Below are 27593 nucleotides of genomic sequence, written 5' to 3'. Positions count from 1 at the left end.
TCAGACCATATGTGCAGACACTTGAGATGATGACAGAGTTAAGCTTCCTAGGGTCCTAGAGTCAAAGAAACTCTGCTGACCCCCACTGCTAAGCAGGTGCACTCCTTCCACAGGGGGCAACATCTGCCGATCGGTCATGGTCCCACTCGGTGAGGACCCCAAGAAACTTCCTTGGGAAGAAACAATTTTCTCAGGACTGGCAGCCAGCTTGGGGGATGTAGAGAAATTATATCCATACAAGGCACAGGGGCTGTGTAACCTGAAAGTGTTATAGGAACCCTGATGGGTCTGGTTAGCAGCAAAGGCGTTGCTGGAAGGTGAAGGCATGATGTACTGGAGCTGGGGGGACATCCCCGAAATCTGCATGGACAAGCTGGTCTGTGGGCAGCTGAAAGTGTCCCCATCAGCGCCGCCCATGGACATGTTCACAGAGGTGCTGCTGCTCACGCCCACATAGGAAGGAGTCCTGGGCGCGGCGAAGGTCTCGCCGGTCTGGTTGGTGAGCCTGTTGTAAGTCTCGGCCAAGGATGTGCTGTATCGGTTGAGGGTGAGGCCAGAGCGGGCACAGGCAGAGTAGTCAGCTGGGGCCAGGCTACACAGCTGGCTGGTGTTGGGCCCCAGATGGAAGGCAGGAGAGGAGCAAGGGGAGCCAGACAAAAGATGAGGGTGGGTGGCAGGGACACCACTCCCAGAGCCTTGGAGCAATGTGGAGGAACTCGTACTTCCTACAAAAAGAAGTTGAAATGTAAAGAGCAACGACTCTACAGCCATGTCTGCCTTTCGATTTTGTGAGCATGAGCGAGACACAGCTTGTCACAAGGAAGCCTACGTTGAACAACGAAAAGGAGATGCTTTTGTCTCTCAAGAAATTATAACTTAACTGAATTCCGACAGCAACATGTTAGACACAGATCCTCTCAATATTCCCAAGGCAAATGATCTCCCCAGGCAATAATTTTTTTTTTTTACTGCAGAGGATATTAGGACACTGCCACATAGAATTTTCACATTTTCTCCCTCCATCAGCTTTCCCAAAGGCTTCGGATTTTTCTCTAATAAATATTACGAATACTGACTTTTCTGGCAACTTTATAAATTTCATCTCACTCTGTATCGTCTTCAGAAAATATAGTCATCATCTGTCTTCTTTCCTTATTTTGCTTTTTCAGCAGACCTTGCTCTGGGTCGATATGTTTTCTTGCAAGAAAATAGAAGTAACTTAAAGGAAAGAGCCAAACTGGTCAAAGACACATCCTGCCTCAAACACATCTGCAGCTTCCCACCAAAAGCTTGTGTGCATCAATGGCTGTACCCCCAGAGGGCTATTGCAAGAAGACAATAGTCTAGAACTTCAAAAATCTTATTTCCAACCAGAAAACAGGTTGGTGACTCACATGCTGACACGAGAGCAAAGGCCCACCATAGAAACAGTCCTTTGAAACAGAGAGGGTGGTTAACCCTGGGTCCAATCAATAATGGTGGTGGTGGCCCTCTTCCCCTCTCTGGATTCGCTGGCAGATTGATGTTTGCAAACTTGACAGAAGTTAGGGGGAGAGGAGAATTCCAACAGGCTGGACAGGTTGTAAAGCCTTCATTCCTCCAGCAACAGTGTTTTATATAGCTTCTCAAAATAATCTAAAAGCCCAAGCCGGTCAATGATAATTATCTAAAACCCAGCATGTTAATTGTCACCGGGTTGCTGGGCAGGATCAGGCATAAAAAGCCTGAGTGCAGGAGTGGGCTGAGAGTCCTACCTACCGAGCAGAGAAGGAAGCATCATTCCTTGGCATGCAGCTCTCCATGAGGAAACACTAGCCTGAGCTTGGGGGAAATACTCAGAGGTGAGCCAGAGGAAGTCTGCCTGAGTGTGCCTGACCTTCTCAGCATAAATCCAACAGGAGAACCGTGTCTACAGGCAATGCTGCTGAAGGAAGTGAAGAAAGAAGCTGGCAAGAAAGGGTGAACTGCGACCACCACTGGCGACTCCCTGCGCAGTGCGCCTGGCACAGGAGCTCACAGTCCGATGCTAATTTTAACAAGATGTTTAAGGGTGACATAAAGGTCGTGAAATATATAAACAGCCTAAAACATCCAAGACTTCACCTATGACCATTTTTCTGGTCCCCATCCTCATTCCACACAGAAGAGATGGATCCTGTCACAAGAGGATGTTGGTAATGAGGTCACCATTGTAGATGCAAATGACTCATTCATTTTTCAGTGCCCGAGCTTCCAGTCAAGAACTGGCTGTATCTATGACCCAGGAGACTTTGTTTTACCTTGCTTGGGAATTCCAGGGATATCTTCAAAGGTGAGAGTCCGCAGTGAAGGTCTCCAGAATGCGTATGACTCCACAAGGGCTTCCAAACCCATTCTAAATGGAAGGATCGGGATGGAGGCGGACAAAAGAAGCCTAGTTAGGAGCAGTTGGAGCTTTCGGCAGTAATGAGCAGCTCAGAAAACATCACCGGTGTTGATGGTGGCCCCCCCACATTGGTAGGGTAGGAGTTTGGCACAGGCATGAAGAAATGCTTCAGAGATGGGCTACATTCTGTCACCAGGTGCACAAGATGATGGAAACCACCCAAGATGTCCTGTGAACATTCTCAGAAAACTAAGCTGACCTCGGAGAATAAAAAGCTGTCCCTCTGTGCTAAGGAACTGAGGCAAAGAGGTCCATCCTAGCTGATGTGAGTCCATGGCCCTGCTGGGATCTGGAATCCACCCTCTTTTCTCTGATGAGCAAGGCTTTGTGACAAAAGCATGACCCTGTAAAGCCAATTTTGCTGAAGAGGCACTTCTGCCCATCATTCAGTGCCTCGGTAGCCAACTTTAGAAGAGCACTCATCCAAAGAAAACTGACTACTCTCTGGGGGGCGCAATCTCCACCACACCCAGTAGAGCCAGGATGGGCTCCCCTCCAGCAACAGGGAGTCCAGGAAGGTAGGAGGCAGCATTGACCTCTCAGCCCAACATGCAGAAGGAACACAGGAAGGTGATCTCACAGGCTGGTGTAGTATCTGGGGCTAGTATCAGCATCATTCTTTTCAGGCCTTTACATACACTTAATGAATAGATACTTAAAGACACAGGACAAGTTGGCTGTAAACCATTTACATGAAATATGTATATTTGAAAACAAGGGTAACTACTCTACATACATAAAGGTATGTATGTATCTCCTACCATAAGTGATTCAGAATCTTCTTCTTATATCAGATAACTAAGTCCTCTATGTTCTGGAAATGAGGTGCTTCACTCACCCATTCTCAAGACCTCAGTCTTCCCTCAACTACCACAGCCCTAAGCGATTTGTAGGAAATGCCTGCTTTCTGAGTGTCCAGCAATACTCAGACATCTCTTGTGATTGTCAAACACACTTTTATTTAACACAGATAATCTATATTTAATGCAAATGTTAAAGATCAGGTCTTTCTCTAATAGCTTGTGCTCAACTTGCTACTTCCTCTGGACACCTTGCATCCCCAAATAAGAACTATGAACAAAGACTACAGGACCCCCCTCATCCTGGAGTCATATCACCTACATGACATGGGGAAAACTCTCTAAACACTCATAGTGAGTGCTATATGCAGATAAAACCATCTTATACAACTTGCCCTACTGTTCTAAGGTTTTACACACTGAATTTACTTCCTTAGAGTGTTCAGAGTATAGAATCTATTAATTTGTTGGCATCTATCATGACTCCACAGAGCATCACTACCACATCTTAGTGACAGAAGGGACAGCGATATGTGTGTGGATGGGTGGTGTGAGTATCCGTCACCAGTTGTGTGTATGAGCCATCCTCACATGAGCCCAAGCATGGACCTGACTCATCTCTCAAGTCGTAAGCTCAGGGGGTGCTGCTCTTAAAGCACTTCAAAGAGCCATCACCAGCCCCACACAGGTGCTAGTACTGGGCTGCCAAAGGGGAACAGAGTGGACCCGGCACATGCCTTACACCTGGGCTGCACTGAGAGTGAAGGGCAGAATCTGGCTTTGGATATAATCAGTGTTGCACAGAGAGAGGATTATTTCATGGTAAGAACACTGGATTGGGGGTCAGGAGAATTGGGCTGTGGCTGCAACTCATTAAAATTCATTGTGTGACCATAGGTAAATGTTTTAACCTCCCTGGACTTCAGTTTCCCACAAAGTGAGGATTCTTTACAAAAGCTCTGCCTCATTTCCTAGTGCTAAAATTGTTTGCTACTAAGTGATTTTTCCAAAACCAGACATCATATCTGTGGCTGACTACAAGCCAAATGCAAGATCACTCTACTCAGTAATATTTTACATACATGAAAGTATTGATTTGGGGGCAGTTTGGCAGCTTGGTCAGTCCCAAAACCCATGTAGCCTGCAGGTTGCATTTAATACTCAACTAATGAATGCTGGGGACTACTTATCTGATTCATCTATATTTAGCTTGTACTCAGTTTTTATGACTTTCTAGAAACAAGCTTTTTTTTAATCCTAAAGAATGTTAGGATGCAGTTTTGTATAAAACTGCTTTTTTATTACCACATGGATGAGTTCTAGTAATCACAGTTCTAAGTACTAAGGATACCAAAGTGGTCACGGAGTGGTCTCGAGGGGAGTTTGCTAAGAGGTAATTAATAAGCATCCACTGGACTTAGACATGTATTAACTGCGGAGATGTGCATTATTGCATTATCTGTTTTAGCCGTGTAAACTTTACTATGCTTCAAATACAAATCCATAGACCAAATTCTTGGGGAGACGTTACTGATCATCACAAACGTATAATCCCAAGCTTTAAAGGGATGCTCTGAAGGTGACATATCGACAAGTCAGCTGACTTGGAGCTATCGATATTTTTCTCGAGGCTGCTGTTTCACACTGCAAGTTCCAGAAAGGATTTCAGATATTGTGCAGGAAACAGTTATAAAATATTTATTAGCTGAATCTGGACTTTTTAAAAAAGGCCTTCATTTTCTCCAGTAATGGAGACTTTTCCCATCTAGTTAAAGAAAAGATAAAAGCACCTCCTGCAGGAGTGTAGCCAAGGCGATAATTTATACAAGATGCCTTTGAACAATTTCCACATTTTATCACCACCCTAATTTATGCTATCAAATGGCCAAGTTTATTTAGTAAAATGGTTATGTTTTTCCTGAAGTATTTAAAGCAGAGAAATTTCTGTACCTTCCTGAGTAAAAAATTTTATAGGGTCAAACCCAAGGCCTAACTGAAGAATGAAACTATTCTCAGCACATAAATTCTCTTTCACGTAGCAAATGTCTTGCAGGAGAGCTTTTAAGGGTTGAAGCTACTGATTCCTATAAAATAGGCTGTGGAGCCATAAATAACCAGGAAGGGATAATTTTTAATTAAAGCAAATTGTTTTATAAAGTTTAAAAAATCACAAGTCCATGTTTATTTCTTGTCCTGCTTAATTTGTTTATTTCATGTGTGGGGAAAAATAAAAACAGAATTTATGTTAAAAAGTAGTATCAACAAGACAACACAACCAGGGGTATTAAAGAAATATAATTAACTTTTTCTCTTGGGCTTTCTTCTCTATTTCTGTGAAAAAAATATCACTCCTTCCCCAAGCCCTCAACACCAAGGCACCCTCCAAGTCTTACATATAACTTACTTTTTTTTAAAGGAAAATAATAGGTAAGTTGGAAATCTTCAAAGCTGACCAAATCCACTCCTCTATACATGTGTTTTTGCATTTATCAATAGAAAATGTTAAAATTAAATTTTTAAAAAGAGGATATTGATTTATAAATATTTAGCATTCCAAAATAAGGACTGAAGGCTATCTATCATAAGCAGGAAAACTAATTTTAATAAGCTAAAAATTAAAATTATTTACTTCACTAACAAAAAGCTATAGATAGGCTCAACATGTTTTTCTTGTACTGTGACACTGCTTAAATAATTGGCGCAAACAAAAAAAATTTAACAAAGTGTTAAAACTTAAAATTTAGTAAGTGTTAAAACATAATTCATTATGTTCTGTATGTCCATTAAAAACTAAAAATTTTAGGGGCACCTGGGTGGCTCAGTTGGTTGGGCATCCTACTTCGGCTCAAGTTATGATCTCTTGTCGCGTCGGTGAGTTCGATCCCTGCCTCAGGCTCTGTGCTGACAGTTCAGAGCCTGGAGCCTGCTTCGGATTCTTTGTCTCCCTCTCTTTCTGCACCCCCCCACCCCACACTGTTTCTCTCTCTCTCAAAAACAAATAATGTAAATTTAAAAAAATGTTTTTAAAACTAAAAAATTAAGAGTCAGTAAAGAAATAGGAACAAGCACTATGGATGCGACAACTCTATACTTGTAAAACAAAGAGAAGGAAAAAATTCATATCAAACCTAGTATTTTGACTTCATGATACCAAACAAAGACTTAGTTTATTTTCACCAAACCCACAGATTTTTTTTCACTGACCAAATTTTAAAAACCCAATTTTCATTATGCTGATGTTTCTAGAATTCTTTGTGAAAACTTGTCATATGCATCTTATCATCTCACTTCTATTTGTAGGCTCATTCACTATTGTTATCTATCCAAAATACACCTTTAAAAATATTTTTAAATGTATTGCTTCAAAAATGAACCGACAGTATACAAGCAGTGTGATTCTCCCAGTGTTGACAGCAGTGATGTGTTTGGTAGGTTAGTCCTATAGGAGAAGCTGGACACAGTTCCTGGCTATATATTCTTTACGCCTCAATGCTGCCTTCCTGGAGTTTCAGCGAGTTTTAATAAATCTATTCTCTGCTTTAAAAAAATAATGAATTGGAAGTAATGTAAGACTCTTAAATGGATAAATACTATACTGCTATAACCAAAACCACAAGAAGATTCCATTAAGTGCTTGTCAAGGTAGAAAAGAAGTCACCCCAAAGGCTTCCTTCAGTCCCTTACCAGTGACCACCTCGGTTACTAAATTATTCAGCTTTTAAAAACTCCTCTGAACAGCAAAGTTAACTAAGAGCTAATGTAACAGCAAAAGCCAAGCAAAGTTTTCTCCACACTGAAACAAACATCTAAAAAAAGACAGAATAATTTCAATATATCAGACAACAGGTATTATAGGAATACCTGCAAATCTTCCTACAGAATGAAGAATTTCAGAGGGAATTATAACAATAAGACTGTTATTCGTCAGTCTTGTTGATCTACCTGCACTAAGTTAAAGGCTACTCCACTCTCAGTGCATTTCAGCTGCATTTTAGTCCTCCCATTGCACGGTGTTTTAACAATGCCATTGCATATGAAGATGAAATCAAACCTCTTCAAGCACTTGAGTGTATTCTGAGAAAAAAAATCTCTGTCTGCACCAACCTTGCCTGATTAATCAACTGGAAGAATGAAAAATCTGGACTACTACCTGATTGTTTCCTCTCAACAATTTTAAATCAAACAGTTCCTAAAACAAGATAATTGGGATTTTGACTTCCTATAGACACAGCCTATGAATACCAAGTTTTCAAGAAGTATTAGAATAATTTCTGGAGTAAAATTATAAAACTTTATCAAATATTTCTTTCTAAAAGCAAAATGCTTTTAAAAACATTTAAGGCAAAGCCTTACCCTGAAGAGGCCTCTGGAGAACGTTAGTCTATTATAACTGTTACTGTCAATACTTCTCTTAGAAAATGTTGCACCAAACTGTATTGGAATAGAGTCATATCAATAAATTCAAAAACCCTTGGCACACAGACTAGGGTGATCTGCTTTTTTGATAAAAGTAATAGAGTGGAATTCATTATTGTAGCTCTCCCACTTAGTACAAACACCATAAAACACGCCACAGAAAAAATAAACAAGTGTGTGGCTGTCAGCGGAGCCAAGACAAATTTGGAAACTAAAGAACATCAGCTCTCTTGGCAAAGGGGAGTAGTTTCATATTCTAGTTGGAAATCTGAGGGAAAGAGAAACCCCATCATTTTCGAAAGACAGAATCAATAGATTGTTGTGATACCACTAAGCAAATTCTAAACCATGAGCAGATGCACAGAGGCTACTGACTTAGAATACTGAAGCCCCAGGGCCTGAAAGGCAGGCTATTGATTTGAGAAACTGAAGCCCCTGTGCCTAAAGGGCAGGTCTCCTCAAGTCCCCTTCAGAGGTGGCCTGCACTGTGCACCCTGAGAACTTCCATTTTTCAGCCAGCATCACACATCAGAGTTCACCTTAGGAATGGGCAGACCCCAGCACTAGACCCAAAACTAAGTTACCTCCAAGGCCCAGTGTTAGCGACAAATTTTAATCCTCATCAGAAAATGATTTCAAAATCATGTCAGTAAATTTAACTCTTTACCTTGTAATGGAAAATTCACAATAAAAAGCAAAATATATTTATCAGAGCCAAAATGCTCTTCACTAAGACTTACCGGTTACGCCCAGAGTCTCGAAAGCCTTTGGCAAATGGATTCCTATCTATCTTCAGGCGAGTAATCTGCAGAGCAGGAAAAAAGTCATATCAAATATTAGAAACGTCAAGGAAGTTTATTAAAGACAGAAATGGTAGAAGAACTACAAGTAATTCCAAAATTGACTCTCCCCTATTTCTCAGGTATTTTATTATTTTAGCTGCAAATCAAAGGAAAATTTCAGAAATCACCTAGACATTCATCTGCTAAGAAAAAGACAATCCCCATCCATACTCAAACTCTGTAAATAAAATTTGTTTTGCTTTTCATATCACTAGAGAAGGAAATTCTGAATCTTCTCTTGATAACTTGTCCTTTGTTTTCAATCCCTCTGAACTAAAGCACTTCCCTTTAACTCTGTGACATGGTTTAATCCTATTTTTATTGGTAATGGATAACAGCTAATATCCAACTTCTATTTATTCAAGTTATTTATATGCTTGAATGCTATTAAGCTTCAACATATTCCTCTCTTCTTCTGAAGGTAATATACACTTCTTTAACTTTTCTGCCTTTGTATTTTTCTTTGTCTCTCTTTGTTTTTTGTTTTTTTTAATTTTTTTTAACGTTTATTTATTTTTGAGACATAGACAGAGCATGAATGGGGGAGGGTCAGAGAGAGAGGGAGACACAGAATCTGAAACAGGCTCCAGGCTCTGAGCGGTCAGCACAGAGCCCGATGCGGGGCTCGAACTCACGGACCGTGAGATCATGACCTGAGCTGAAGTCGGACGCTTAACCGACTGAGCCACCCAGGCGCCCCTCTTTGTCTCTCTTTGAATCATCTTTACGGCTCTCATCTTAAAGTTTTATTCTTTCCTGTTTTTTTTCTGTTGAATCCTGACCTGGTCAGAGCAATATAGTGAATGTCTAACCAGAGGTAACCCTACTGGAAGACTCTAATGAGATTAAATCCTATTCATGTAGTAGAAATAAATGATGTTTTAATTTTAACTAAAATTTGGGGGTAGAATTTTTACAGATGGCCTAATCATTTCCATTAAACATATTTTTTAGTTATACCATCTTGTAATTGACACTAATAACCAACATCTCATCTATTTCTTAACAGATCTGCACCTTGCCCAAAGGAATTTACAGCCTATTTTCAAAGAAGCACATCATGCTTTGTTTTTTATGCTCTTTGGTTTAGTGGAATCTACCAAGTTAATGAACATACTTCCGATGGTACCATTTTGGCTAAGGACAAATGAAAACTATTGGATAACACTAAGACCAAAAAAAAAAAAGGAGGTGGGCATCTTTGAAAAGTCTTCTGCAGTCCCCTATATTGTCCTCTGTGTGCTCTGTGCAGTACCTGAGATACATGTGCTCCACATGATACTGTCTTAGTATGTGGATAAAACTACCTTATAAAGGATATAATGTAAAGGTTTGCTAATTAATTCAGCATGACTGCCATTCTGCCATTGATGGAGTTCTTTATAATTCATTATAGCTTAATTCTTTGTTCATTTAAATAATATTTAAAGAACATTAAATAACTTAAATGTTCATTTAAAGTAGTATTTCAAAAAAGAGTACAGATTTATATAATGGTGCCTTGTCTGAATAGAGATATACTACTATTATCATTATTTTTATTCCTGTAGTGAGAATTTTATACACATATTTCATTTAATTCTCATGGCAATTTATACATAGTTATTATCCCAATTTTATGTTTTTTTTTAAACTGAGGCTTAAGTTTCCTATGGTTTCATAAGGTTACTTGGCAATAGAATTAGGCTGGGACTCTAGGCTTCAGAACCCATGCTAACCACCAGGCTAAGCTGCCTACCAATTTTCCATGAGTTCTTAAAAATAGTAGCCAAGAAGATAAAAAATGATCATTGCATTTTGTCATTATCAATTTCCTTTCTAAGTTTCTTACCCTATTAATTGATTTGTCAATGTTTATCAACTGGTGTTAGTCACCAACATGTACCAAAAGCTTATTGTATCTTGTTTATTGTATCACAGAGGCTGGGAGAATACACACATTTGACATGGCTAATTTGTTTGTGCTTGAGACAGAGAAAGAGGCAGAGAGACAGAAAGAAGATAACTTTCTGGGGTTCCTTAAAAGGTAGTGAATATCTCAGCTCTTTTTCTCCCTATGCATTTTTCCTAAAACAAACAAAAAAAATTCATTATCTGCCCCTAACATATTTTAAGAATATCTTCCTAATAATCTCCAGTCCTTGTAAAGGTTAATTTCATGCTTGTTTCTAAAAGTCTATATAAAAGCATGACAACGTGAATGAGAGAACGGGACATCTTCAGCTGTGGGGCTGGCGTCTCCCCATGGATGAGAGGAGATGAGCCTCCCAGCCCTAAAGTAAGATGCAGAGGACAGAATCCAAACCTCCTCATAAGCTTTAAAACAACAGAAACCACAACAGAGTTTAACATCTAACTGAGATGTAAATAAACGTAATAAGTGGAGAGCTAAAATAATTCTGTTGATCACTAAAACTAAAGAAGAAAAAATCTACCACATACCATATCAGCCTCAACTACATCACAATTTTTTATGAAAACTCGCTGTAACTGCATGGACTAAAAAATTGCCTCAAATCAATTTTCCACTTACTTGACACAGCCTTAAAGAAATACATACACTTACCAATATCAAAAAGAAATACTTCACCTCTGAAATTATTACTAATTTTATGAAAAGATTACTCCACAATTGATCTCTCAGCTTATAAGCCTATGTATCACCCTCTGTCACAATTAAAGCCTATCTTGAAAGAAACAGCCCTTTTTGTATATGTACCAAAATGACTATATAAGATAAATGCCTCTGAAATATTTCCTATAATACATGGATTATAGTTTTAAAATAATGTGTTATCTTTCAAATTCTACTTGTTTATTTCCTAGGCAATCTTTCATATTCTTCTTGTCTATTTCCACATGCTTTTTAATTTTAATTATGACTTTATGATTCAATATCTCAAAATGGAAAGTAAACCTACATTGCCAGTCATGAGACCCATTCTTGTCTAAAGAAATTCTTGCGACAGTAGCCTTACTTGGAGAATCACAGAAAAAGAATTATTTTTATACACACACACACACACACACACACACACACACACACACACACACCCTGGATGTCTTATATGGCAAATGCTTTATGACAGTTGGTAACACTGAGATACAGTGAAAAGGATAGCTAGCTTTCAATTTACCCCTGAAACGAAAAGTCTAGAAAGATACAAATTCTGAGAACAATACCTGCTGATTCTGATAGGCAGTGACAGTCGTGAAGACAGTTTCTGGGAAGGAGAATGCCTTTACTCCCTCCCCAGATGGAACAGGCTTGATGGGAGAAAGATCATCCCCGCAGTCTTTACGGATGACATGGACTCGTGGTTGGTATTTGTGCATAGAATGAAGAATAATCTGTATCAAGGAAAGAAGGCCAAAAATATCAAGAACTTCTGCCCAGCCTTATCACCATGACTAAATATTTAATGTGTAAGAAAAATTGGCAGAAGTGCCAGTTTAATAAAGTATATCAAAAAAACAAATAAAATATATCAAAATTGTAGAGGAAGGGCTAAGAAGTTATTTGTAAAATATACATAAAACTACAAAAGGAAAAAGAGAGTCATAATTTTGGTGGAACCCTGTGAATAATCATGAACTTAACATCTAATTTTCTGTTTCTGAAAACACAAGAATAAATTCATCAACATTTTATTTTTTTTTAATTTTTTTAAATGTTTATTTATGTTTGAGAGACAGAGAGAGACAGAGTGTGAGTGGGTGAGGGGCAGAGAAAGAGAGAATCTGAAGCAGGCTCCAGGCTCCAAGCTGTCAGCACAGAGCCCAACGCAGGGCTCAAACTCACATACTGTGAGATCATGACCTGAGTGAAGTTGGACACTTAACCAACTGAGCCACCCAGGTGCCCCAACATTTTATTTATAATGAGCCAAATGGAACACAAAATCCAAATCAGTAAAACTAAAAATGAGATTTAAATAATTATTTAAATTCCACCACAATCATCCCCTAAAAATAAGTATTTGCACACCAAGGTTTTTCTTAAGAGAGCATTTTTCCTCTATTGGTGATGACAATGTGCCTATTCAAGGCCAAAAGGAATTTTAAGAACACCCAAGGGTCTGCCTTGGGCTTGTGGCTTGCAATATCCCTGGTTTGCCCAGAGAACCCAGTGTCTACACCTTCATGACAATGAAACTTTCAAAACCCAGGCACCTGGGGATGGAAAAGCTAATGCACTCAGACTCTACTAGGGAAATCTGATAATATGGTTTAGCTACCTTCTACCCAACGATTTCACTTCTGAGAATTTATCCTAAGGAAATATTTCAAATCCAAAACAGCACTTCATGTAGAATAGGCAGTGCACCATTTATAATGGTGGAAAAACAATAAGCCACATGAGCAGATTGGTTAGGTCAATGAAAGTCTATACAATGGGATAGGTGTTATTCAGCCATTACTAAAGCCTGTTTAGGACATTTTTAACCACAAAATAAAATGCTCCGGTTTAAACGTTAAATGTTCCAAGTTTATAAACTTATCACAATTATACGAAAATAGACAATAAAAAGAACCCACCGAAAGCTATGAACAGTGGTCATGTTTAGATGATGGGATTGTGGGTGAATTTTTTTCTCCTTCTGTATACGTTTTATGCTTTCAAGGCATAGGAGGTAGAGTAAAGAAATATCCTTGCCCAATGAAATTTTTTATTTGCTGCTGAGAGTCCACAGTCAGGTATTCATTAATTAGTTCAGTTAACAAAGCTATATCTTTCCTCAGTTACACAATTTGAATTCAGACTTGGGGGTTTGGGAGTTAAGAAAAGAAATACTTAAACAAAGTCTTGGAAAAACACAGTGATTGACCTGCCTCATGTTTTTCAGGACGCAGACAGTTTAATGAAGCCAAATTCAGAATATTCGGTCAGCCCTAAAACAAACAGCTCTATACCTGGAAAGCATGTTTGCTACCATAAGAGGATGTCTCTACTCCCAGGCAGTAACGAGCGCAGTGGTCAATTTTGTTTTGTTTTTCACCCTAAAATTTCCTCTCAGGAGAGGAAATGCCTGGGTGGCGGATCTAATGATAGTGCCTACCAGACCCATTTGATGGGGAGGCGGTTAGTCGTATAAGGAAAGGGTAAGGGAATACAATAGCTCTCATGGTCACGTGTGGACACACACATGAATCTGCAGCCTCTGGAAAAGTCTCTTTCCAGATCTAAAAAAAGGACAGAATTTCAATAACCCATTAGTGGTTCACAAAAAAATCAATTTAAAAGGTCTCAACAAGAAATTTTTTAAATAAATAAAATTATAAAGTAGAAACATCGAGTGTGCTCCTTATAGTAAGGATAAGTACTGTTTTGCAAAACATTGTTCACGTTGTGTGTGTTTACTTACACTAGGTCATAATGTAACATGTGCGTGTGGTTGTGTGAGCCAGGTAAAACACAAATGCAAGATTTATTCTAATGATTCTAATGATCAGTAAATTCCAGAGAAAAAAAAATGGAGAAAGCTACCTCACATCAAACAAAAATAAATACATAGCTAATTTTGGAAGACTAGAATAAACTAACTTGGAATAAAGGAAACTAAAACTGATTTGGGTTTCTGTTTACTAGTCAATGAACGTAGGTTCTGATTTTATGAAGTCTTTGTTCTCGCAAGCAGATTTCTCCATATTGCTATATATACTTAAGTTTTATTTCCTTCTTTATATCCTTACAGAATTTCCAAGATGACCTAAGGTGGGGTATACTGGAGTAAGGTATAGAAGTAGCTGATGTATGCCTATGTTTGCACATTAAATGGCAACTGCCTATAGTAAACTGGAGATCGATCTTCAAGCAAAATAACGTGTTTTCAATATTATCTATACGGATTTAGTACATTCCTGGACGTTTTCAGGTAATGCTAAACAAGCCTAGCTCTTCTGAATAAAATAGCATTATTTGCTTTTTAATGATCTATCAAACTTACAATGATGAGTGGTCAATAACATTTTCCTTATTTAATAGAAGAAATAAAACCAGGAGAACTATTGGCCTTATAAACAAGGAGCCCACCATGATAATGCTGAAACTTAAATAATTATATCGGATCTGCATGTACCATGCTCTCTGTTCTGTTTAAATGGAGGATTTTTTAATTTTCTTTTTGGCATTACCTAGTAACATAGATAGTTACATGGACTAATGTTCATAAACACAGTTTTCTTTGATACACATTTTTTCCACTTTAAAGACACTAGTTCTGAGTCAAAAGAAGCATGATATTACTTATCTCTAGTATGAAGGGCCTAAAGTGCCTGAAGTTTGACAGACAGGCCAGCTGTGCCTTACAAAACAGCTCAATAAGGAAACATTACCTGCTGACTCTGGAAATTTTCTAGATGACCTAAATGCCAGTGTTGGAACAAGTCAAGCAAAGGGCCGAGGAAGAGCAGATACTTAGCTCCCTGCATTATTGGTGATGACTGGTACTGACTCATTTTAAAGGTAGGGGTCAAGACAGTAACATTGGATCACAAGCTCCATGGCAAGATGGCCTTGGTTTTGTCTCAGATGTGATGCTGAATATACAACACTCCTTACAAATATGTACTTTCAAGTTCATCAGCTCATCTGATTCACCCAAAATCCTCTGGTTCTACTAAAACACATGAGAAAAACAAGCCTCAGAGCATGAAAGTGACATGCTCATGAACATGTACATGTTGGATCTCCAAGCTGTTACAAGTTTTTCTCAAGGAGATCCTGGCAATCTCCCTTGTAATGCCTTGCTTCCCTACCTGAATCTCAAGCAGAAATGAAAGAGGGTGAGGACAAACTTAGAGCTAGGGTGACTATGTCACTAGGGTGACTATGTCACCAACCCTTTGGCAGCTGAGAAAGAGACCCTCCACAGGTCTCCTGACTATGGCAAGCTGGCCATGCTTCCTTCCAAAGCACCCCAGCACTGTGGGTAGGAGTCCTGCCAATGTTTAAAGACACCATTACCTGTTAAACATCTTCTAATTTTTCAGAGATGTTCATATAAAATGTTTCCCTCCAGACAACAAACTCCAGATGAACAGGGAACCATGCACATGATGAGAAGGAAATACCTTACCCAAGCATGCTAACCATCTACACATGGGTAGCCCAAGGACCGGTCTTGGCTGTATACAATCCAATGTAAAGCTGGCTACAGATTCGCCATGAAGTAGAGATTATAAAGTCTTTACAACATTCAAGGATTAGTTGTGGAGGGGTAGGACATTCCAGTCTAGATTCTCTTCAATATTCCTCTCTAGATAATCCCTGGTATTTGGAAAGATGAAGTCACATTGAGGAAAACCTAGCAGCACATAACCTCATGTCTCATGCAGTTCTAGGTTCAGTCACAGCCCTGTGAAGATTTGAGTCCTATGTTAAACACACTGTGTTTAATAAAAGTCCCAAGTCTACATGCAGTTCTCAGATCGCTATGTTGAACGCTTATATACTTTTAGAAGAGTAAAACTGGGAGGTGAGAGGTCAAAAAAGTTAAGAAAGCAAAATTCACCTCTAATTTGTGTCTACAGCTTGATTAATTAGAAATTACTATCACTTCCTTCAGAATTTGCAGTTAGGGGGACCTTCACCATCTGATGACAGAGGGGTGAGTTCCTAAGAGGTCTCTGAGTCAAGAAAAGGACTACTGAATTAGAAAGTTCCACCATAATGGTACTACTATCTTCCTAGATGCTGAATCACATCAACAATAGAGTAAGAGGGGCACCTGTGTGGCTCAGTTGGTTAAGCATCTGACTCTTGATCTCAGGATCCTGAGTTCAGGCCCTGCATGGGGTCTGTACTAGGCGTGAAGCCTACTTAAAAATAAACAAATAAACAATAGAAGGAGGAACAATTTCCTAATCTCCAATCTAACCTCACTTGGGGTCATCAAACTGAGTAAAAAAATACAATAGACACCTTCTTCATGAAGTCTTCCCAATCTCTCCTGGCTGAAATAATGTGGCATCTGTATTTCTCTGGGCAGACAGCATGATCATCTGTATGCATGTCTTCTCTCCCCATCTAGGTTAAATCACTGAAGGCAGAGACTATGGCTTTCTACATTATAATACATTTTACAAAGTCTTAAAAAATATTTTTTTAAGGGGCACCTGGGTGGCTCAGTAGGTTAAGCATCTGACTTCAGGTCAGGTCATGATCTCATGGTTCATGAGTTCCAGCCCTGCATCGGGCTCAGTGCTGACAGCTCAGAGCCTGGGGCCTGCTTCAGATTCTGTGTTTCTCTCTCTGCCCCTCCCCAACCCATTCCGTGTGTGTGTGTGTGTGTGTGTGTGTGTGTGTGTGTGTCTCTCTCTCTAAAATAAACTTGAAAAAAAATTAATAAAAATAAATTTAAAAACATATAATTTTTTAAAGATAAATAATGGAAAAGAGCATCTTCCCTCCTACATTCCCCTCTAGTATCAACTGATTCATACATTTTTACCATGTACAAAGGCAATTTTCTTGCTTCCAAAATAGGTACATATCTTTATCTCCCTGTTTCCCACACTCATTAATTACCTACCCTGTATTAAAATATTACATCCTGCCATAACCTTAAAAGAAAAATTTCATTGATAGATGACACATTTCTCTAGATTTTTACTGTTTTCTATGTTTTTGTTTTTCGTAAAAGTGAAATATTATAATTATTTAGGTATAAGCAATTGAATTTCAATTGCAATGTATTCTTTTGTGTTTAAACAAATGCTATGTGATGATTAATTTTATGTGTCAACTTGGCTAATCCATGTTCCCTAGATATTTGGGCAAACACAGTCTGGATGTTGCTATGAAGGAATTTGTAATTTTTTTTTAAGTTTATTTATTTATTTTTGAGAGAGAGAGCATTAGAGCAAGTAGGGGAGAGGCAGAGAGACAGGGAGACAGAGAATCCCAAGCAGGCTCCATGCTGTCAGTGCAGAGCCCAATGCGGGAATCGTACTCAAACTCACAAACCATGACAAGACCTAAGCCAAAATCGAGAGTCACACATTCAACTGACTGAGCCACCCAGGTGTCCCAGTGAAGTTATTTTTTAGACAAGGTTAATATTTAAGTCAGTAGACTTTGAGTAAAGCAGATTACCCTCCATAATGTGGGTGGGCTTTATTCAATCAGTTGAAGGCCTTAAAAGAAACAGACTGAGGTCCCCTGAGGAAAAAGGAATCCTGCTTTGAGACTGCCTTCATGCTTGAGATGCAGGATCAACTCTTCCCTGGGTCTCCAGCCTGCTGCTGTAGTTCTGGGACCTACCAGCCCCCACAATTACGTGAGCCAATTCCTTAAATAAATCTCTCTCTATGTATATATTTATACACATTCTACTGGTTCTGTTCCTCTGGAGAATACTGTTTGACAGAAAGTCTAATGAGATTACAAACTTTAAATTATATAGATAAATTACCATATCTACATCAAATATTGCAGATACATTAAGTATTAGATATAAAGCCAGTTACCTGATGTGAAAAATTTAGAATTAGAAAGTGATTTAAATTACTGAAAGAAGTATGTACTTTATATATGACAGTGTATAGTTTTTAGGCCCAATTATCTCTTTAAAAGATATATTCTTAAACTGTAGGACTCTGAAAAGTAGAAGATACTTAAGCTTTTGAAAACAAGTCACACTTAACAGTATTATTTTTAAATTAAAAAAAATTGTTTAACGTTTATTTATTATTGAGAGACAGAGAGACAGAGCATGAGCACGGGAGGGGCAGAGAGAGGAGACCCAGAATCTGAAGCAGTCTCCAAGCTCTGAGTTGTCAGCACAGAGCCTGACGCGGGCTTGAACTCTCAGTGAGATCATTACCTGAGCTGAAGTCCGACACTCAAGAAACTGAGCCACCCAGGCGCCCCTATTTTTAAATTTTCTATTCCAAAAACAAAAGACCCCTCAATGAACAGGCTGGCAATATTTCAGTCCGCTCCCTCAATGAGACAGAAGAAACTAGTGTTCCTTCCCTGAAGTCAAGTGAAAACTGTTACAACTTGACTGTGTAAATAAAGAATAAAAACAGAAATAACTACTGCACTAAAATACAGAGCATGAAGTTGGATTCAGAAATGAAATCTACTATGTTGCTTTTCTGATTTTTTTTTTTTTAAGTAGGCTTCACACCCACCACTGTGGGGCCTGAACTCAGAACACTGAGATCAAGACCTTAGCTGAGATCAAGAGTCAGACCAATTAAGCCCTCTGATTTTGTTTTCAATCATAAAAGGCAACAAACAAACAAAAGCAATGTAAAATAGATGTGTCTTAAAAATCTAGATACTGAATTTGTACCACAGTGAAATTTATACTTGAATGTTTTTAAGGTCATTGCTTAAGATACTATCTAAGCAGTTTACAAATCATACCCCGTCATAAGTGTATTACTAGGTTATGACAGTTTGCATTTTTGTTTGAAAAGATTTGCTTATAAATATGCTATCTTTATGTTACACTTTGAGAAATGAACTAGTTGATATTCGATATTCCTTTTATGTATGATGTGTTCTTCAAAAGATATTTCAATCCTGCCTCAATCAAAACCCTCTCAAATAACAAAAACCTAATAGAAATGCTAGCTTTTGATGGAAATCAGCATGTATCCAGAGTTACTTATTTATTAAAATAATAAGGTAGAAATATTGCCTACGAATAATATTGCATAACAATAAGGCGTTAAAAATCACTATATTATTGGAATGACTGACTGATTTACATATGTTTCAGCAATTTTAAGACTAAAAAGATTGTTACTGTAACATTTTGACACATTAGATGAGATTATAAAAATGGGACACAAATAGTGTAAGCCTAGACCATTACTGAGAAGCAATAAGCTTCAAGAGGGAAAAGAACTAGATGCAGGCAGGACACAATAAACCATTATCCCTGTTGACCCAACTCCTAAGTATTCATAGTCAGACCATAATAATTAGCACCTTATAGGGTTTCAAACATATGTTTTGGCTAAAAAAGTCTGCCTGAGATTCTTTCATTTTAATACAAATGCAGTATCTAGTTTTAACCTATTAAATGTTTCATAGGATATGCTTCAGGCCACAGGCGTAGTCTCTGATGCAAATATAACCTTGATTTTGCACAGATTAAGCACATGCTGACCAACCAAGAGAGGAATATTATGATCTGAGAGAAGTTCATGCCATTCAGTCAGACACAGTACATATATGTCTACACCACCAATGGTGGCACCTTAGGGAAGCCATCTACTCACATGGCCTTGGTCATCTAGTTCATTGTTGGTGAGCTTCAGCTTGTCAAAGCTGATCACTTGTCTCATCCAAGTCTCCCCGGAGGCAGGCGAGTCCGGATGAATGTACACCCGCGGTGGCACAGGGGAGTCAGCATTACCCGCCACCATCCATTTAGAGCTGTGGTAAACATACCTAGAAGGCAATGACAAGGCTCAGTATATAGAATATTGCTTTCTTGGAATTTCCAAGTCAGTAGAATCAGACAAACTAAATATCTTATTTTTTTTAAGTCTAAAAAACAATTTGCTCTTTACATCCAATACACATAAAATAACATTTCAAGCACTTTTCAAAAAACTCTCGGAGGCAGCCGTGGTTTACAGACCTTTCAGAGCAAGTGATGTGTTAAGGGTTCATGCACATTATCACCACCATAAATTCAAGTATCTTCATTCTTATGATTCACACTTATTCACACTAGACATTCCATCTGCATACTGATATTTTCCATTTTTCATCTGGATATTCAATTGACATGAAGAAACTATTAAGTTGTCAAGCTCACCTTTAAGTGAATCTCAAAACACCTTGAAAGCTATACCTTTAAAGTGCCCCACTTCCTTTAAGACCACTTCCCATTTTAGGAATGTACAGGCTGATGAGGTCAATGGTAGAAAGGCAAGGGGAAACTGTCAAAAGTTCTATACTTTCATTTTCTTAGAAAAAAAGTTTAGCTATTATCATTTAGAAGATTTTTCTAATTCAATTAAGCTAAAAATTGCAGATAATGTATTAAGTTTAACTTAAAAATTTTGTATAATGAAAAAACGTAGGTCTTTATAGCCTATATTTCTCTTTCTAACCCTTATAAGAAAATTCTTCAGTTTTCAAATTCCACTAATAAAAATATACATCAAACTTTGAAAATAAGGGCATATCTAATTAATATTACTTTTCAAATAAAGAGACCAAACATCCTCTTCTGTTCATTTAAGTGTTTCAAATATATTGACTCCATAAGAACAATACATTTAAATAATAATGTTTTAGGTAATAAATAAGATCATAATATTCAATCCTATATTCAGATTATCATTTATTAATGTTAATCTAAAATTCGCTAATTCAAAAACTAGAAACTAGTATATGATGATTCACTTAGAAAAGGGTATAAAATTAAATTACATACTTAGGTGTTTTCCTTCCATTTGTATTTTAAAATATGACATACAATTTAAAGCAATAATTTGTGAATAGTCTCAGAGAATTCTACCGGTGTTATATGCAAATTTCTTTTAGAAATAGCATGACAGATTTTCATAACATCTCTGGTAAGGCTCTCTGTTTCAACTAATGTCATATATTTTATTCTCTTTTGAGCTCAATATGCCTTCTATTCTTTAATTCCTTTCCTTGGGGAAAAAATATATAATCACAAAATTAAAAATAATTTTTAAAAATTTCCCTGAATTGGTATAATGAATTAGGCTTTTGTGAATATTAATTTTACATTACAATAAATCACAAGGATTTTTAACAATCAAATATCACTCTTTGATAGCAGAAAATAACCAAAAAAATTTTTCTACTACTCCTAAAAAAGTTAGAAAATAAAATGCAAATCTTAGAAATTCAAGAAAAAAACTGCACTATAGTTATTCCAAAAAAATCCACACCCACCAAGAGAATACACATTACATGTTACATATTCTTTGTGAAACATTCTTAATACAACTGCTAAAACCAAACTTCTTGGTAAGCATTGTAAGTGAAAACAAATTAATGATTTACAATTTGATCTTTCAAAATTTGACATCTTAATACTATACTTGCAAATACTATACTAGCAAATTTTCTTGCTGTATGTGAGAATAATAAGAATCAATTAAGTCAAAGAAACCACCCAAAATACATGAAAGATATTTGGAGAAATAGGAGAGAAGTTTGCAAGAGAAAGGAATAATTTCTAAGCTCATTAAGAATTACATTATCTTTCTCAACACAAAAGCCAAATTAGAATATGGATTTTTAAACCAAGTATATTTAAGGACTAAATGCCTTCTAGCTTCTACCATGTAGTAGATAATTTTAGCAAACTCCTTAATGAGTTGTTTAATTAAAATCAGTAACAATACAAAACACAAATAATAAAACTGTCTTTTTTATTACCCATCCTTTTAGCATTCCATGTGCGCCTGTACTAATTGAATCTGTATACTTTTGACATGATAAGCCTGTTTCAAAAAAGTACTCCCTAAATTTTAAAAAGTGATGAAAACCAAATCTGACTTCATTAAAAAACTTACTAAATGCTCTAGCTGTTTATAAAAATTAAAAAATACATAGAAACAAAGAAGAACAAAATTTAAAGCAGCATCTTCTGATCTTCTACTCCAAATTTCTTTTAAATGTTAGCATTTTTAACTCCTCAGGAAAGTAAAAAGCATTTTCATTGAAAACTGCTGATTGGCTTATTTGCAGAAGAAAAAGAGCAGAGGTAGGTTTGAAACTGAAGAATGTGTATCTTTTCCAACTTTACCTGATATCCAAATAAATATATACTCTTTCAAAATCTAAATATTACAACATTCTTTTTAAATCTACTGTGTTAACTACTAACCAGAAAACAACAGTTAACAAATTCATTACCAGTTTAAAGATGTCCTAATATCGTAATGAATTAGGAGATTCTATTTCCTAAATTATAAAAATCCTCAATAATTTTCTAATATTAAAGGAAAAAAGCCTACCAACAATTATGATTTTGAACATAACAAGGTAAAGGGAATTTCTTTAAAGATTGAAACAATCACAAAGAAAATGAAACGTTTCGTTGAATATTATGTATACCTACAAATTTAACATTTCCTCTCAAAATCCTAATTGAAAAGTGAATCATTATAAAAGACACAGTTTAGCAACACTAAACTAGCCCTTATTTAAAGTTATCAATACTTAAAAAACACTTCTTCTATATCTGTTAAAAGCAAAACAAAAATTAAGTTTCCACATTTACTGTAAGAGAAGGCACCATCTGGGCTACTGGAACTGTCGGGAGTTGGGTTATAGATCTAGAAATTCTACAGGCTTCTGGAAACAAACATCATAGTTATCACAGATGAAACAGGCATAGCCTGTAAACTCCTAGCATTTTCTTATCCTCTTGTATCCATCTGATCACTGTACCTGTATCTTTTGTTGTCCACTGGCACAATGTCCATGGCAATGTAATATTGCTGGTGAGGATCTAGTCCTGAGATCTTCACTCTCATTGCTGGAAACATGCGCCTATGCATACGGAGGGGAGGAAAGAGGTTATGTGTTTTGTTTTTGTTTGTGATTAGGCATGGACAATGAATAAGCCAAGAAACCTAGGGAAACCTCTCTGTTTTTCATACGGAAAAATTTGTAGCATTCACTTTGGTAATGTAATTCAAAGAATCAGAATACAGGACACATCAAAACTGAGGCTTTTAAATATAATTTGTTGTACACTGTCATGCACTGTGTTTACTGAAATGTCAGTACAGCTTAAAAGGAAAAGAACTGTACACTGAAGGAGTAACAGCACTAAAAAAAAAGCAGCTTATGTCTTAAACAAAAATCAATAAGCGTATTTACTTTAATAATACGAATAATAAAATGTTCCAAATGGTAGAAATAGAAAATCTGAATTTGTACAAGTGATAAAATATATTATAATGTGAAATTTTAAAAGGGTTGTAAAAAACCACAAGGAGCCAATGTGCCATGCTATAACCAAACAATATGTTCTTTATTGAGACAGGACTTCCTGTCTGCAGCATGGTAAAGGTGAAGTGCAAAAGTTGCTCTAAATTTGAAAGGTATAGTAAAACTTCTTTATTGAAAGCAGAAACTAAACACAATGTATATTTACCAAATCATTCCTTCCCCCACTATACCCTGGAAATACTTTCTTATTTAGCTGCACTTACTCAAACTTTGCTAATTAAAACAAATGAAAATCTGCATTTCTCTAGGCTTCCCAGAGATGCATATCAGAGATGCGTATCAGAGATGCTAAAGTACACCTACCTATCCTTTAAAAAGGATACAATAGCATGAGTAGAACAGTAAATTATTGTATATTAAAAAACAAATAGAGCAGTTCTCTTTTTTTAAACTTTCATCTAGAGATTTATGTCTAAGACCCTGCCAGTTAATCTAATTTTTGCTAATTTAACCTTGTAACACAAATTTTAGTACTGTTATTTACTAAAAACTTTTTCTATAACACTAATGCCATTTAAGACCACTTCCAGAGTAAAGAAAGTCCATTATTCCTAACTAGGCATGAGAACAGTTTAATATGCTGCTGTTTTAGTGTTATTTCAGTGCACCTGTAAGATAAAGAGTAAAGGTCTTTAACTACATCCTTTATAAGACAACTGTTGCTTTGTGTTGTTGAAGACTGAATTTGGATCATTAATAAAAGCTCTGTGAAAATGTAGAAGGTAGCATATGGATTCAATAAAATATGTTTTTGTAATTTCTAATAAGTTTGGATACTTTTATGCTATCCAGGTTTTTGCCATGTGTATTCCCTGAAAGAGTTGCTGTGCTTTTTAAAGTTCTTTTTTAAGAAGATATTATTCATAGATTTCACTGCACTAAATGAACTGAAAACTTTAACATGCAAATACGTCTGTGCTTCCCTCAAATTAATGGTATCTGCCCAACAAAACTATTTATTTTACTAATGAGTGTGCAAATTTTTCATTTTCAAAAAACAGATATAACTTCTTACATTTTTGCGTGTGTGGTATCCTTCAACAAATTTAGGCGAATGTGTTAGATTTCATTTAGAAAAAAAAAATGGAACCATGTAACTGGATCCACCAACAGAATGGTTTTTAAAAACCGGGTAATTATTTTTGCAGCGATTGTACATGTATTACTGATAATTCCAGTAACTTTTCATTCTAATATAATATCAAAACAGCACAAGACGTTCTTACATTGCTAGGAAATCTTTTGATAAAGAACCAACTTGGAAGTCCGGAATCTTTTTTAAAAAAGAAGCAAATTATAGTTTTCTAAAGAGTAAACTGCGCTTTTTAAAAAAGGACGGGTTAAGGAGAGTCGTCTGTTCCGTAGTTCCGGAATGGATAACTAGAGCCTAAATAAATACGTGGACAGACGTAAACAGAACCACGAATTTGGAACTACCCAGCACACGGAATATCAACTGCAACAGCCACCGCTTCGGCGGGGACGGTGATTTTCTCCCTAACATCCAAGAGGGCGGCGGGGCTGTGCCCCTCACCGACTGCACTGCGGTGTGGGCAGGCAAAGCCAGTCTCAAAAGTGAACCACAACCCGGGCCTTGTCTTGTCCGTACAAAAGTGCTAACCAGAGACTCCACAGCTCTGCAGGCCCTCCTTCTTCCTAACCCATCGTGGGGTGAGGCCAGGGCCCGGGCGTTCGCGACAGATCGCCCTTTACCTGCCCGCCTTGGTGATGATCATCTCCGTGCCGATCTCGTGAAAGCGCTTCCAGAGCTCTGCTCCCTGCAGATCCACCCTCGGGGCCTGCGGCGAGGGCAGCGGGGTCCCCGGCCGTGCCAGGGCGGGCGCGGGGGACCCCTTCGGGGATCCTCCGGGGGACGCCAGCGGGGAAGCGCCCTGCAGGAAGCCGTCCTCACAGCCGCCTGGGCAGCAAAGGGCAAAGAGGGGTAACTGGTGAGGGCTTTGAGAGGGGAAGTCGAAAGGGGAGACTGACTCCTGGAGGGCGGCTGGGGAGACCAAAAGGACCAGGAAAAAAAGGGGGAGCTTTCGTGCCTTCGGATTCTTCTAACAAACTGGTCCAGGAGTAGACAACCGCTCTGCCTACCAAAGGGACTCGACGTGCAAGCGGAACCCCCGTGTCCCAAGGCACGAGGGCCGCGTCCACTCCTCGCTCCGGGCCTCCGCCTGGTCAAGGCCCCAAAATAAGTTTCGCGCCGCTTCCAGGGTCTAGATAAGTGCCCAAAAGAGTCTGAAATGGGTTCCGGAGTCCAGACCCCCAGTGCAAACCCCGGTAAACCCGAAACGCACGCTGCAAAACCGCCTGGCGTCTGGATCCCTGGTCCGAAGTGCCTGGGCCTCCCTTCCCGTTAGGCTTCCGAGGCGGCTCGCTTTGGGCCCGGCCGGAGGCATCTTCTAGAAAGCTCTTCAGACTCCACTCCCGCCAAACTCCCCGGCCGCCCTGAACTCCTTAGCCAAGCAGCGAAGGGATGAGAAGGGAGCCAAAAGCCAGCCCACGGTGGCCGTCGGCCTTGGTGTCGGGAATCCAGAGGGGAAGGGAAGGATTCGGCTACCCCTCGGGAAACCACGTTTGCAAATACACCGCCCTCTTCCTGGTTTGCCCAAACTGTTTAGGGCATTCGTTCCGGTTTCGGGGGGGGTTATGCCGTCGCTCCCCCCACCCCCTTGTTTTTAAAAGTTAGGAAAGAAAAAAGAGCACCCATTGGCTGGAACCCCAAGGGAGGCAGATGCGGAAGGCAAAGCCCTACACCGCCAAGAGCCGAAAAGAGCAGCGGCTGAGGGCGCGGGTCGCCAAGTGGGCTGTGGCAGCCTGAAATGCGAGGCTAGGAGCGGCATTTTAACCTTCTGGAGGGCGACCAGAGTTGAATGGCGAGAGCGGCCAGGGCGGCTGTGAGCTTCGCGCCGGGACACCCAAAGCCAACGCGCTGGTGGCAGAATTGCCTCAGGCACGGACGGGTACCGCGCGCGCGCACTCCTGCAACTCGCCGAAGTTCAGATTCCCCGCGGGACCGGGAGGGACGCGCGGGGAAGAAGTTAGGCGGGAAAGGGCCGACTCACCCACGGCTCCCCGGGAGCCGCAGCTCCGTTCCAGGTCTGCGCAGCTCCGGGCGGGCCCGGATACCGCCCCGGCCGGTGGCGGGAGTGCAGCGCCTTCGTCTCCCTCAGAGGATCCCTTTTCACCGGCGCCACCGCCGCGGCTACAGCCTCGGTCATCTACGGCCCCCGCAGCCTCTTCCGCGCCCAGCTTTCGTCGCTTCTTCTGAAGCTGTTGCTGCTTCTCGGCGCCTATCAGCGCCTCCACCGAGAAGGCGTGCGCCTTCAAGCTTAGCATGCTGCACGGCGAGCCCCTCCGCTTCTCGGCCATCCCCGCCGCCTGGCGCCCGCCCGCCCCTCGCGCATATACACTCAAGCGGGCACACGCACACACTCGCTCTACTCCCCCACCAAAATTTGAACGGCTCTCGGGGCCTCCCGCAGGCCGATCTGCCCCCTTCCCCGCCGCGGGCAAAAACAAATTTGGCGTTTCCTCTTTCTCGCTTGGGTTGGGATCCGAGGAACCAGCGACGCGCCCGCCAAGTTTCCTTCCCTCGGTCTCTCGCGCGCGCTCTCTCACTGATGCACTCCTTCGCTCCCACCCCCTCCACCTCCTCCTGCTGCTCCAGGATCTGCTTCGACTGATGCGCCAGAGAGGACTACCATGGGTAAAAAACACTCTGCGGACACAAATTAGGGATTGTAATTGAAATTTGTTGCCTTGATCTGTCAGCACTTCCAAGCAGGAGAGCGGTGGGAAGAACTTGCTCATTAGTGTCAATAAAGCGGCAGGGGTGGAGTCTGAGGCCATGTCAATCATCTGGCAGCCCAGCCAATCAGGAGGTGCCGACTCCGCGCAGCCCGCGCCCACTTCCTTACAAGGTTGCAGGAGGAAAAAAAAAAAAAAAAAGAGTGAAAAGCGCCGCCGTCTGGCTTGGAAGTGCCAGCCGCGGGCGCTGAACCCAGTCTTTCTGGCTGCCTTAACCCATTCCAGACCCTGAGTCTCTAGTTTTCCTCACCTAGACCTGGAAAGTGTGAGGCTCCTGGCTTTAAACCGAGTTGATCACCAAAGTTAGAATATCAAGACTC

General features: G+C 39.4%; 1 protein-coding gene across 1 annotated transcript; it reads right to left on the bottom strand.

Annotated features, from left to right (window-relative positions):
• Positions 1-26835, bottom strand: TBX18 (T-box transcription factor 18). The gene is made up of 8 exons (XM_047103325.1): positions 26529-26835; positions 25171-25375; positions 22891-22992; positions 19725-19896; positions 11667-11834; positions 8382-8446; positions 2280-2374; positions 1-725 (listed from the first exon to the last, which is right to left on the bottom strand). The coding sequence occupies exons 1-8, from the start codon at positions 26833-26835 to the stop codon at positions 1-3; spliced, it is 1839 nt and encodes a 612-aa protein (XP_046959281.1).
• Positions 26836-27593: the final 758 nt, after the last annotated feature.

The sequence above is a fragment of the Lynx rufus genome, unplaced genomic scaffold (genome assembly GCF_022079265.1).
Source record: "Lynx rufus isolate CCGP_SWC_20201006 ecotype Redwood Valley unplaced genomic scaffold, mLynRuf1.p SCAF_6, whole genome shotgun sequence".
Classification (NCBI taxonomy): domain Eukaryota; kingdom Metazoa; phylum Chordata; class Mammalia; order Carnivora; family Felidae; genus Lynx; species Lynx rufus.
This window is presented reverse-complemented; position numbering and strand designations above follow the sequence as displayed.